The sequence below is a fragment of the Urocampus carinirostris genome, chromosome 20 (genome assembly GCF_059441175.1).
Source record: "Urocampus carinirostris isolate Australia breed hairy pipefish chromosome 20, RoL_Ucar_1.0, whole genome shotgun sequence".
Taxonomy (NCBI): domain Eukaryota; kingdom Metazoa; phylum Chordata; class Actinopteri; order Syngnathiformes; family Syngnathidae; genus Urocampus; species Urocampus carinirostris.
In genome coordinates, this window is record NC_142368.1 from 4,202,074 (window position 1) to 4,216,619 (window position 14,546).

The following is a 14,546-nucleotide window of genomic DNA, read 5'->3' on the forward strand; positions in this document are numbered from 1 at the left end:
TTACTGTTTCAAAATAGCTGATTATGGCAAAAAAGGATATATCTCATCTCAAAATATTAGAATATCATGAAAAAGTGTATTAGTTGTCGGTAAACCTAATGTATAATAATTGTATTTATTTTCATAACATTTTAGCAACTTTTTCAACCTATTCTAAGTAGAATAGTCATGCTTATTTGATTGACATAAGTAAAAAAAAAAGAAAAATGACAATTTTGGGCATATCAACTAATTCTATTTTTTAGATAATGTTAAGTTGATGTGTTATAATTTGTTTTCAATAATATATTTATCTAATTAAAAAAAAGGAAACTTGCAAAAATGATAACTTCAAGCAAAACCAACTTGTTTTCATGACAAGGAAATTGTCCAGGGTGAGTAAAACTTGTCCAGAGTTTTGCTCACTTTTATGATTTTTTTTTTTTAAAACACTGAATAATATAAAGCAGATGAATTTTCGTTCATCCATCCATTTTCTGCACTGCTTATTCTCAGTAGGGTCAGGGGGGGCTTGAGCCCATCCCAAATGTTTTTGGGCAGTGGACACCCTAAACTGATTGCCTGACAGTCGCAGGGCACACAAACATCAATTTATGCGCTCATTAACTCCGAGGGGCAAATTGGATCTCCCAATTACCCTGCCATTTTTTTTGGTATGTCGGAGGAAACCAGAATGTCCCGAGGAAACCCACACAGGCATGGGGAGAACATGCAAACTTCAAAAAGAAGAAAAATAAATCCCCCAAAAATTAAAACACCCCTTAAAAATAAATAAAATGATAAGTAATTGTGTACATAGAGGAAATAAATACAAATAATAAAAACAATATATAATGGGGAAAATAAGTATTTAGTTAACCACTAGAATCGAGAGGCCTTTAATTGTCAACATGGGTAAACAACTATGAGAGACAGAATGTATAAAAAGAAAACCATCTTGTTTGATTTCAAATGAATGTATTTCCAAATTAGAGGGCAAAATGAGTGTTAGGTCACCCACAAACAATCAACAACCACAGTCAGTCACACTCCAAACTCCAGTATGGCCGAGATCTAAGAGCTGTCGAAGGACACCAGAGACAAAATTGCAGACGTGCACCAAGGCTCTGGGAGCAATTATTAGAAAATAGAAGACATAGAAGGCCACTGATAATCTCCCTCGTTCTGGGGCTTCATGCAAGATCTTTCTCCGTGGCGTCAAAATGATAACAAGAACGATGAGCAAACATCACAGAATCACACAGGGGACCTAGTGAATGACCTACAGAGAGCTGGTACCACAGTAACAAAGGCTACTACTGGACTGTCTCAGAAAATTAGAATATTGTGATAAAGTTCTTTATTTTCTGTAATGCAATTAAAAAAACAAAAATGTCATACATTCTGGATTCATTACACATCAACTGAACTATTTCAAGCCTTTTATTATTTGAATATTGCTGATTTTGGCTTACAGCTGAAAAAAACTCAAAAATCCTATCTCAAAATATTAGAATACTTCCTCAGACCAAGTAAAAAAAAATAATTTTATAACAGCAAAACTAAATCAAACATTTGAAAATGTCCATTGATGCACTCAGTACTTGGTTGGGAATCTTTTTGCACGGATTACTGCATCAATCCGGCGTGGCATGGAGTCAATCAGCCTGTGGCATTGCTGAGGTGTTATTGATGCCCAGGATGCTTCGATAGCGGCCTTCAGCTCATTTGCATTTGTAGGTCTGGTGTCTTTCATCTTCTTCTTAACTATACCCCACAAATTCTCGATGGGGTTCAGGTCAGGGGAATTAGCAGGCCAATCAAGGACAGTGATGCCATGGTCAGTGCACCAGTTACTGGTGGTTTTGGCACTGTGGGCAGGTGCCAGATCATGCTGGAAAATGAAATACTCATATCCATAGAGCTTTTCAGCAGATGGAAGCATGTAGTGCTCTAAAATCTCTTGGTACACAGTTGCATTTACTCTGGACTTGATAAAACACATTGGACCAACACCAGCAGCTGACATGGCTCCCCAAACCATTGCTGACTGTGGGAACTTCACACTGGATTTCAAGCAACTTGGATTTTGCTCTTCTCCAGCCTTTCTCCAAACTCTGGCGCCTTGACTTCCAAATGAAATGCAAAAAAGCTTTCGTCTGAAAAGAGGACTTTGGACCACTCTGCAACTGTCCAGTGCTTCTTCTCCATAGCCCAAGTCAGACGCTTCTTCCGTTGTCTTGAGTTCAGAAGTGGCTTGACCATGGGAATACGGCTATTGTAGCCCATTTCCCGGACACGTCTGTGAACTGTGGCTTTTGATACCTGGACTCCAGCTTCAGCCCACTTTCTTTGAAGCTCCCTCAAATTCTGGAAGCGGCTCTTCTTTATAATTTTGTTAAGGCTGCGGTCATCTCTCTTGGTTGTGCAGCGTTTCCGGCCACATTTTTCCCTTCCAACAGACTTTTTGTGGATATGCTTTGAAACTGCACTCTGTGAACAGCCTGCTCTTTGAGAAATTTCTTTTTGTGTCTTACCCTCCTGATGGAGGGTATCAATGATGGTCCACTGGACAGCAGTCAGATCAGCAGTGATTTAGTTTACTGAACCGAGCTGAGTGATTTTAAGGCTCAGGAAACCCTCGCAAGGTGTTTCGAGTTAATTAGATGATTCAGGTGATTAGTTGAATAGCCTACTTGTATACTTTTTCATGATATTCTAATATTTTGAGATAGGATTTTTGAGTTTTCTTAAGCTGTAAGCCAAATTCAGCAATATTTAAATAATAAAAGGCTTGAAATAGTTCAGTTCATGTGTAATGAATCCAGAATGTATGACATTTTTGTTTTTTTAATTGCATTACAGAAAATAAAGAACTTTATCACAATATTCTAATTTTCTGAGACAGTCCAGTATTAGTAACAAAATGCGCCACCATGGACTCAAATCCTGCACTGCCAGACATGTCTCCCAGCTGAAACCAGTATAAGTCCAGGAACGTCTGCGTTTGGCTTGAGAGAATTTGGATTATCCATAAGAGGATTTGGAGAATGTCTTATGGTCAGAAAATTAAAAGAAATAGAACCTTTTGGGAGAAACACAGGTTCACGTGTTTGGAGGAGCAAGAATACTGGTTTGCTTCCGAAGAACCCCATACCCAACGTGATACTTTGGGTCTGTTTTTCTGCGAAGAAACCAGGACTACTGATCTGTGTAAAGGAAAGAATGAATGGAGCCACGTATCCAGAGATTTTGATCGAAAATCTCCTTCCATCAACAAGAGCATTGAAGAGACGTGGCTGGGTCTTTTAGCATGACCATTATCCTATACACACAGTCAGGGAAACAAAGGAATAGCTTTGTAAGAAGCATTTCAAGGTCCCGAAGTGGCTGGGCCAGTCCCCAGATCTCAACCCCATCGAAAACCTGTGGAGAGAGTTGAAAGTCGGTGCCACTCGATAGCCCCTAAACATCACGTTTTACAGGAGTTCTGCATTGAAGAATGGGCCAAAATACTGGCAACAGTGTGTGAAAAGCTTGTGAACAGAAAACCTTTGGTCACCGACAATGGGAAAATAAAGAATTGAGATTAACTTTCAGTGTGAATGAATGAATGGATGAAACTTTATTTTGAACATGAAAAAATAACAAAACAAAGATAAAACAAGTCAAAAAACAATGTTAACCTAACTTGCTCGAAAATGAGTAGTAAGAAGCATATGACTTCCTTAATAATTGTTTTACATCTAGATTTCCTGTGTGTTTAATATAACAAGTGTCCTCATCTGTGCGTTAAAAAGACAAGACATGGGTATCGACCGAATACTTATTTTTCACAAGTAAATAAAATATTTAGAAATCCAGCATTGTGATTTTCTGTTGTTTTTTTTCCCACATTCTGCCTTTCATGGTTGAAGTTTACCCATTTTGACAATTACAGGCCAATCTAATATTTTCAAGTGGGAGAACTTGTAAAATTAGGGGTAAACTAGATACTTATTTGCCCCACTGTAAGTATGATAGGGTTTTTTGAGTATTCTTAAGTAAAAAATATATTCATGACTGACATAGTAATAACACTTCAAGAGCGTAGCTCAAATACCACAAGGCACATGAAAAATATATAAACAAGTGTTTAAACAAGAGTAAGAGAAGGCGTTTTTTTGGTGCTGGATTAAAGCCGTTTTCGTAAGGCTGATTTGTCATGTATCAAGCTGCACCACTCCAAAACCCACATCTTCTGAGCTTATACTTTTTTCTTTAAAAAAAAACACCACTTAGATGTTGGAGAGGATGATACACCCCCTCCTACATTATTCAAAATTCATCTCTACTGCATTCCCTTTTTATTTATTTATTTTTTATCCCATAGCGACGTGGATTTGTGAAAGTAGAAGCTTACTTACGTAAGGTGTGTGCCGCTTCGAACTAAAGAGAAAAAAATGTCTGACGATTGTGTTGCCTAAAAGGAAAGTAGTCCATTGATTACTAGAATGTAATGAACTTTTTAGCTACACTTGCTCCTTTCATGTCTGGAAGGCTTTTGAGGGTAAGCGTGAACAATTGGAGCAGCAGATAAGATGGCGGGCTCATCAAAGTCTCAGCCTTGAAATCATTTAAACGGGTATCCTGGCTTTGCTCGGAGCTTGTCTCTTATCAAACAATCCGACGGGTCGAAGTTGTTACTAAAGCATTCTCCAGTTTGAGGCTAACGGTCTTTTAAAATATACTGATGGAAACATGAAACTTTGTGAGAGAAGCACAAGAGAAAAATGAGCTGCAGCTATCCCATCAAACAATTTACAGTCTTTAAAACGTCTACTAGAAGTCACCAAAGCCAGGTGCTACTCGCAAAGCACCTACTGTAGCTGTATTTGCTTACTATTATTCATCAATCAGAGAATTAAGGAAACCCATCCAGAAGCAATTTTGCCTTAAATAAGTCACGGACACCCTGTTTAAGCTTATACAAAAATTACAAAACTAATAGGAATAGAACCTTGGTGTCTTTGCAGAAGTTTAAAGGAATCTAAGCTCCTTTCAATAATCACTATAAAATATAACAGTGGAAGTTACCATATTCAGGTAAACATTTTCAGACAAAAAAAAAAATAATAAAAAGCACAAAAACCTGTAATTCATTAAATAAATCATTTAAATGTGTTTGTATGGTATTTTTGTCACTTTCCCCGAGTAAAATAAAAATGTAGTGACAATGAATTCAACTGCTGTTCCTGCGGACATGCACAAAACGTCATCCCTCTCTGCCCAGACGAGAGGATTTAGTCATCTTTTTTAGAGAGAAAAAAGCTCTTGAAGAGTTAACTGTCAGTAATCATCCACATCTTTTCTTTGCTTACTTGACATATGGAGCCGCCTACACAATTGAATCGCTGGATATGGGAATCAACACTAGGAAATTGGTCTTCCTTGATGTGTGAACAAAGATTTTATCAAAGCCACCCCTGCCATCTAATGGTGATTTATCACAATGAAATCATTCCGAGAGGCTCAATACTAACTGATGAGCTGCGCCAAACCCTTTATAATATATTAAAGATTTTTTTTAATAAGGATTAAAAAAAAAATTACATTTTGGCACTCAGAGACAATGCTTCTGAAAAGGTATTTATACATTATGGAAATACTGTAAATGAGTTAAAAGCCATTATTGCATGCCAACTGTTAAATTATGGAATTTAGAATATAAATAATTCCGATATGTAAAATGTAATAAAAAATTTTAACTGAAACAATCTTCCAACCTCCCAGGCATAAAACTAAAACCAACAAACAAACAAAAAAACAAAAACAAATCGGTAAAAAAAAAAAAAAAAACACAATAGTGCCATTTTCGCACAAGGTTAACCATTTGACTTTTTGCAGTGTTGGGATCACCATCACACCCGTTGTAACCCAACCTTGAATAATTTTTGACCGCGTGGGCCGGAGGAGCTTTCGGCCGCTGCAAGCAAACAACAAATCCCTTTTTTTTTTTAAATGAGAAGCAACTGAAGCGAGAAACACCGCCCGTTTTCTCCGACTCGGCTGACACGCTGCGTGTGCCGCTGAGAGTCGAGCGAGTTTGCTGCATCGCGTTGGGCAACCATATAAGCTGCCGTTCTTTCTGCATGCTGGAATCACACAAAGGCAGGAAAAAGCAAGGGGGGTATGCGGATTGGGGGGGTTAATATGACATCCTAAACAATGCTGCTGCTAACGCTAATCAGCCAGTCAGATACGAGCTTGCCCCTCTTTGACCGCAAGACTAATTGCTTATCTGAAGTTCTTGGACACACACACACCAACATTGTTGATGACTGTAATTCTTGAGAGAAACACTGATTCCTGTCAACAGGCGGCCAGGCAGGGCAAACATAAAAGGGCTTTTAACAGGAGACTGTTAGGACTTGATAAGAAAGATTTGAGGGACTTGAAACACAAACCTTCTGGATGGTCAATCCAAATCAATCCTCACCAAAATTCTGAATCTGAATAATCAGTCTGATATTTAATGTTCCTTTTGCCTTTTCTTTTCCATTGGCGGTCTCCTTTGAAAATATGCTAGACTCACAGAATGCCTGTAAAATGTTACTTTGAGTGCATACAGCCACTTGACGTTTGAAAATGCATGCAAATATTTTTGATTTAATAAATACATGTTTTGGAAAACAATTAAGAAAATACAATTTTAATTTTTAATTAAAACATTCATATTATTTGGACGATCAATACTAAATATAGATGAAAAAAAATTGAACAAATTTGTTATTTAAAAAAAAAAGATTAAAATAATTGCTGAAATATTTGAAAATTGTGAAAGGTTGTTAGAATATAATTTAATAAACAAAGATTACAATTTTAAGATAGAAGTATTGCAAATGAAATATGGGCAGCACGGCAGCGTAGTGGAGTTTGCATGTTCTCCCTGTGCCTGCGTGGGTTTCCTCCTGGCACTCTGGTTTCCTCCCACATTCCAAAAATATGCATGTCAGGTTAATTGGCCGGTCCAAATTGTCCCTAGGTGTGAATGAGCGTGTGTGTTGTCTGTCTCTGTGTGTCCTGCGACTGGCTGGCAACCAGTTCAGGGGTGTCCCCTGCCCACTGCCCGAGGATAGCTGGGATGGGCTCCAGCACCCCCGCGACCCTACTGAGGATAAGCGGTGCAGATAATGGATGGATGGATGGAAGTGAAATTAAAAAAAAAAAATGTAAAAATTAAAAGAATCATACTAAGATTTTAGACAATTAGTACAAACCTCCGAAAAGAACTGAAGAAAAAAATTATTCATAGTTAAACAGATAATAATTCAAAAAATTAGGCATTGTTTAAAACAAAATCATTATTAGAGAAAGACAATTAAAAATTTCAAAATGAGTGAAAGAGATAAGAATACATACATAAAATGTCCATCAAAAATCTGTGGCCATTGAATAATAAACATTAATAAATAAAAATCTATTGAAATTGATCATCAACAAAATCTACTAACAACTTTACCATTGTCTGAAATCAAAACTTAATACTGTGTATAGAATTTTATGAATGTTGGGTGCTTTAGAAAATGTTGACATCCTTTCAGTCAGCTTTCATGAAAATATATGTGGACATGTTCATTCATTCATTCATTCATCCTTTGAACTGCTCACCCTAACTAGGGGCCCTGGGGTGCTGGAGCCCATCCCAGCAGACATTGGGGAGTGAGGAAGGGGACACCCTGGACTGATTGCCAGCTAATCGAAGGGGTTGGACAGGTTATAACTATGCAAAATAACTGGCTGAACAAAGCAATATTTTTGGAACTTTTTACTCGTGGCTGTCGCTTGTGGCATAAAGCGTAACTGTTGCCTCTTTGTCATCCCCAAAGACAAAAGTCACATTTAAATTAATCTGAGGATTGGGGGCACGTGCGTGACACAGAAGTATACTTTTTATTTTAAAGTCCACAAAATGCTCATTCAAAAAGCAAGCGATGCTCCTTAAATATCACAACAGTCTAAACTTGTGGTAAAAGTAGTCACCTACCTCGAAATGTGACTTTGGCCATGCGGTCACCTTTCCCACGGAGGTTGGCGACCGACTTGAGGTGAAGCGTGAGGGCCATCATGAGTCCGGCGCTTGCGGAGGAGTAACGTGTTACCCCCCCGCGTGGTCAAACTGGAACCCTCGGCTAAGTGCTGAAGATGAACCTCTCTTCCCGAGCAGATCCTGCGAGATCCTAAATCCTTTTCCATGTGCGCGGCATGAAGACTCGAGCTGGTGTTTTCTTGAGTTTGGCGTTTTTTTCTGAATGTGGAGAGCAAAAGATGTTGAGTGAGTGCGCAGCGTGCGTCGCGCATCTGCTTGCTGCTTGGGTGCGGGCAGGGGGGGTGGAGGGGAGTATGTGTGTGTGTGTGTTTAATGTGTGCTTGTGTTTCCCTGTATAGAAGCAGCTCAACCTTGTGTGCCACAATATCAGTTCTCTAGAATGAAAAACAATATATGCTGTAAAATGAAACTAAATCTACAGTAATACTACAAAAATATTAAAATCATAAAACTCCTGTAATACAACTGTAATACTACAAAAATACTACAGATATACAACAAAATTCTACAATGTAAATATAAGAGAAATAGTACAAAAATACCATACATTTGAAAACGGGACCGTTCTTAAATGAAAATGCATCCCATGTAACAAGATGCATCCAATCGTCTAGTCATGTTTATTTGTGACCCGCTTAATCACAAAGAGTCTCAAAGGGCTGTACAGACCACAGATTATTGCAAACCACAGACTATTATTATATCATCTCCTTATCTAAAACCTACAAGAGGGCAAGGAAAAATTTAAAAACCTCAACATGAGGTGAATGAAGAAACCTTGAGAAAGGATCGCATCTCTTAAATTAGTTCTCAAAATATAAATTCCTAATATTAAGTAATAATTAGGGAGGTACAATAACAGTACTTTCCTACCGATAACCAATAAAATCGTGCTTCTGGAGACTGATACCAATAAATAAATGTTGACTTCTCTTTTCGCTCATTTTGAAGCAGAAGCGAGGAGAAAATCAAAATATATTCAAATGAGGAACATAAATGCATGGAATCGTTTTAATGAGTATTGTCGGCTAAATACCATAGCTTGGTGTCAAATGACTATTTGATAAGTGTGATGTAATAATTAATCGTTATCTGTTCTATAACTTTAGCCCAATAAATATTGTGCATCCCTAATGATAATAAAAAGGTATGATTACAAAACATATCAGGTCTTCTTTACGAGATAGCAAAAGGTACCATTTAAAACTGCTTCAATTTTTCGAATTATCAATGAATGGAATATTTTACAATACATCTACTGATGAACCTGATCACATCATCAGTAATGTTTGAAGTAAAATGTTATCTATTTAGCTCTCTCCATTCTGAGATGGAATATTAGTTCAGATTATTATTGTAGCTCTATATAAATGCAGACCATTGACATTGTAGAAGAAAAAATATTCAACTACTGACAATGTGTCAGAAAACAGAAAATCAGACATGTTAAATGTTAATAATTTTAATGGTTAGTTTGTGCCTTGCCATAATCATCTTTTTTATTATCATTTATTTAGTTTCTATTGTTTGTTGTTGTTTTAAGCACTGTATATGTCTGTGTATTACATGTTTCGGATAAAGGACGGGATTTTATTGTTAGTATACGCAGAATGTTATGATACAGCAATTTGAGTGGCAATTTATTGGCTGAAATTTGTTTTACAAATACATTTAATTTAATCATAAAAAATGGCTGTTGTCCGGACAAAATCATCTACCTCCTAAAAGAAGTTACAATATGAGAGACAAAATATGGTTTATAAGTTGTATAATGAGACCCTATAAAAAGTTTAAGTCAAGTTTGTTGTATACCCCCTGATCACAAGGAGTCTAAAAGGGCTGCACAGATCAGACTATTGCAAACTACAGACTATTATTACATGATCTGATCCAAAACCTTCATGAGGGCAAGGAAAAAATTCAAAATCTCACCATGAAGATAACAAAATACGTAATTAGTAATACTACAAAAATATTAAAATCATAAAACTACTGAAATACAACTGTAATACTAAAAAATACTTTAGCTATACAACAAAAAAAAAACTGGTATTAAAATACAACAAAAATAGTAAAAAAAAAAAAAAAAACTAAGAAATACCCCAAAGATACTACAGATATGCAACAAAAATTATGCTGTTGAAATACAAAACAAAACAATAATAACAGTATTACTACAAAAAACTACAGAACTTCAACAATAATCCAACTGAAATTTGACCTTCCACTACAAATAGTTGCCCACCCCTGGAGTAGAGCATAGAATGAGTTATAGTAGGTATGCAAATGATTAAATAACAGGGGGCCGTCAAATGTAATTCTGCTTAGGGCCCCAGGTGGCAAAAAACATTTTCATTGGCATTTTATGATAGCGACAATCTTAAATATTTAACATTTTTCACCATCTCCATGTTTTTTCTAAATCAGAAATCATGGTTATTTTTTGAACAATTTTCCTAGAACACGTAAATATTTTTATCCTTAAGAAGATCCTAAAGTCACCTAAGTCCAGAGGCATAGCTTTTAATGTCTTACATTCCGGTTTTGATGACGTGACATTTCATGACGTTATCTGTGTCTAGTGTCCGCAAGTTGCGCATCTGTCAAACTTTAAAAACTTGTAAATAAATGGAAAGAGTTTCACATCTATAGATGTCAATGGCACTAAATGTGCTGAGGAGTTCTGCAAATATAAAACATGTACCTAATTGCGATGTTAGGTCTTGGCTTCAGCGTTTTATTTGATCTTTTACAAAGATAATCTATCATTAAAGACAAAAATCAGGGAAGATGAGAGATCAGAACAATGCTTATAAAAAACATAATTCATTTGATAACAGGTAGAGTAACTCATAATGTTGTATTTATAAGGTTAATCTGTAAAAAAAAAAAAAAAGTCTTCCCTTAAGCTTGACTAATTTTGTATTTCATGAATGGGCAGAGCTGCTCAAAAACGAGGGATTAAACGGCTTGGGCAGATGCTGACCAGTTGCTAGGCAACCAATTTCCCCACTTTGTCCATCAAGCTGAGTTGTGGTCATGCTGAAGTCATTTCAGGGAATTCTTGTCAGTGGCAGTTTTTGAATGGAAATTTAGTATCGGAGCGCTTTCACTAAAAAGTCATTTACAGTATCACATGAATTATTTTAATATAATTTTCATCCAGGACATTTTATATTGAGATTGTTTTCAAGTTCGTATTTACAGACAAAAAACAAGATCTTGGAATTGATAAAAGTAACGCGTAGTAATTTGTTTCAGAATAGTTTGGAGCTTTGCTGGAAAAAAGGAGTTATTAGTGGGAAACAAACCGTGATTACGAGGAGGCTAATCATGCCCCCAAGGAGATTTGAAAATCTCCAAATAAGCAAGACTTTTACAATATAATAACGATTATAGGACGTCATGGTGTCTTATGCTGGGAGCATTGCAGCAGACCTGAAAAACTCACAGAGTAATCAGTACAGCCCAGAAGATCATCGGCTGCTTCCTGCCTGGTCTAAAGGGCATTATTGGCTTGCGATATTGCAACAAAGCCATCAAATAATTCTTCCCACCCTGGCCCTCCACCTGTTTGACCTGTTGCTCTCTGGTAAGCACTAAGGGTCCCTTAAAACAAGGACAAACAGGCTCTGGGGCAGTATTTTTCCCAGGGCCTTCACCACCCTCTTACAAGGAGACAAAACTGTGAAAACATATCTCGCAACTTGTTTTTGTTGTTGCTATATGTTATTGCACACAACTGTGAAAAATATATACCTTGAGACTAGTTGAGATTGCTAAGTGTTGTTACACTTCTTTTCATTGCACTATTGTTAGGATGCACCATTCTTTCTCATTGCATAGTTATCATAACTTACTCAAGTCTGTAAGCACTCACGGTTCACGGATCCCTTAACCACTTGGGTTGTCACGGCACCATTGAAAACTACTTTGGACAGCTTTCTTCACTTAACAGTCCCTGGTCTGTGTTTGAGCCGTGGCAAAGTTGGCACCAGTCCATTACTTAATGTTGTCGGCACAGTTCTTAATAAGTATTCCTATCCTCCTGCCCCCTTAGACTGTTGCCTGGAGAGTTATCTTGTCGTGGTGATATGTTATGAGCTCATACTACTCCAGTTTTTGTCTGAGCACAGTTGACAATAGTTCTTCGAACAGTCCAATGTGCCCCCTGATGGTTTTAGGCACCATTTTCAGTGTCACATGGGCCAAGTAGCTAATGCATCTCCAAGGGCATCGCATCTCTATGGGCTGGATTTCCCTTTCTAGTTTGTCTGTGAGAGTCTGTGTGTTGCAAGCGTAGAGGAGGATGGAAGTAACCAGCACTGACATGAGTCTGATCTTTGATTTCACTGCAATGTTGTTGTCCCTCCAGATGGGTTTAAATCTGTCCAACCACCCTGGCAATGATTTGTAGATCTGACCCCTTTTCTGATATGACAGCTCAAAGAATTAAATTTGGCTCTTGGTGGTAGATGTTGATGTTAGTGGTGATACTTTGGGGGGTTATGGTCATTACTTTTGTTTTTTTCTGTGCTAATTTTCATCCTATACTGGGTTGATGCTTTGTCCAGGCCCTTGACCAGATCTCTGAGTTCCAGCAAACTGGGGATTATCATCCGTAAAGCAGACGTTAGTGATGTTGTGTCCCCCCAATGCTGACTGTACCTTCATGTTGGCCCAGAGCTTTGATCATGATCCTCTCCTGGAAGATTTTGACTCAAGTTGGAGAATGCACTGCTTTGTAAAGATTTTTGTATATATATTCTAACAATCTTTTCTATTTTTCTCTTGAAAGTCTTTATATGTTTACCCTGTAACGTTATTATATAAATGACAATAAAGACAATTCAAATCAATTCATGGCTTGTATGACACTCGCAAAACTGATAGTGACGTCACGTTTGAGTGGGGAACGCCTTCATTGCAGGTAGGGAATGACACCAACAGAGGGTGCTGTCACCACAACAAAAACTGCTTTCGTCTGTAAAAACATTAAATGAAGCAAGACTGTAGTTATTACAATTAAAATTGTCTTTATTGTCATTGATATCAACGTTGTGAAATATTATATGCAACAAGATTAGACATGGCACTCCAGGGTATAACATGTAAATAAGACACTTAAGAGAAAAAAGACTATCAAGATGATCTATCTATCTATCAATCTATCTTGGTCATATCCCTTAAGAGGGGTGACCGACAGCAAGACACACACATACAATAACAAAGAAAATAAAGGGGAAATAAATAGCATAAAAAAACACAAAAACATTTTTGGACCATGGCCAACCCAATTGCCCAAACACCCAAACAAGTTAGGCACCTCGGCACCCAAGTTGGTCATGCTTTCGTCCCTCCAGATGAAATCAAGATCTATCAAGATGAATAGGCCCAAAAAAAGGTGTTTTAAGCCATAATAATAACAATAATAATAATTCAATGTAAAATAGTGCGTTGTAAAAATAGTGCAATGAAAAGGAGTGCAATAACATTTAGCAGCAGCAATTTTAAAAAACAAACAACAATTCATAAGGTATATATATATATATATATATATATATATATATATATATATATACATACACACATATATAATATATATTTCTGAGTTTTGTGCAATAGTATGTATATTTTTTCACAATTTCATTTGACATCAACAAAATAAAAATCAACACAAAAGAAGTTGCCTCAGCCGGGTTGTCCTAGTTCGTAGGGACATGTAGCGCATACTAGGGGGCAATAGGTCAAAGAGGTGGTAAATGTAGTGGGAATTGTATTTTACAGTGTTAATCGCTTTTATTTTTTCATTTCATTTTTTTACAAATTTAATAGAATATTGGCCTGGAGAGGGATGGGCACCACGAAGCTGTCCTTGCCCAAGACAAACCCCATGGTGCCCCTACAAAACTAATCGTTAAGGGATCCAACCAACCAACCAACCAACCAATACTGCAAAAAAAAAAATGGATTTAATCCTAATGAGCAAATCTATTTTGATATGTTTAGTCAAATTTTAACTCAAATAAATTTCAATCTCTGCATTAAAATAGCAGGACATTATTTCATACCAACCCTGTAGAAAACAAAACAAAAAATCAAAATATGTTAAAAAAAAAATACAAAAAATCTTGGTAATCATTAAAATATATATATATATCAGGCCAAAATGTACTTTACGTCTGAACAGATGTTGTATCATTAAATAAGCTGAACGGAATTTTGTTTTGTTACTCTCTGCTGTCATCTGCAGGCTCAAAGTCATGAATGCAGCCTTTTTTCAGGTGATTCATGATGCGTGTGTGCAATTATATGCATTTCTTAGACGTGCTTGAGTAAACTTTTCATATTTTTTGAGGTTTGGGTTGGCGTAAGGACTTTACTTGAAGAAGGACTATTATTAGTTTCACCATTTTCATGCAACACTTACAAAAAACAACAACAACTGAAAAGCCCGCAGAGGCTAGCATGATGTCAC

At 36.9% G+C, this 14,546-nt stretch overlaps 1 protein-coding gene across 13 annotated transcripts in view; it reads right to left on the bottom strand.

Annotated features, from left to right (window-relative positions):
• LOC148346045 (otoferlin-like) overlaps positions 1–14,546 on the bottom strand; it is a 113,646-nt gene that overhangs the window by 53,330 nt on the left and 45,770 nt on the right. For 10 of the 13 annotated variants that reach the window (XM_088325276.1, XM_088325266.1, XM_088325267.1 and 7 more), the window contains exon 6: positions 8,006–8,266. In XM_088325276.1, the coding sequence (XP_088181402.1) occupies positions 8,006–8,087 (82 nt within the window). In that variant the 5' untranslated portion in view covers positions 8,088–8,266. Of the gene's footprint in view, positions 1–8,005; positions 8,291–14,546 lie in introns of those variants that run through there. The other 3 variants (XM_088325274.1, XM_088325275.1, XM_088325265.1) reach the window with 2 other exon arrangements.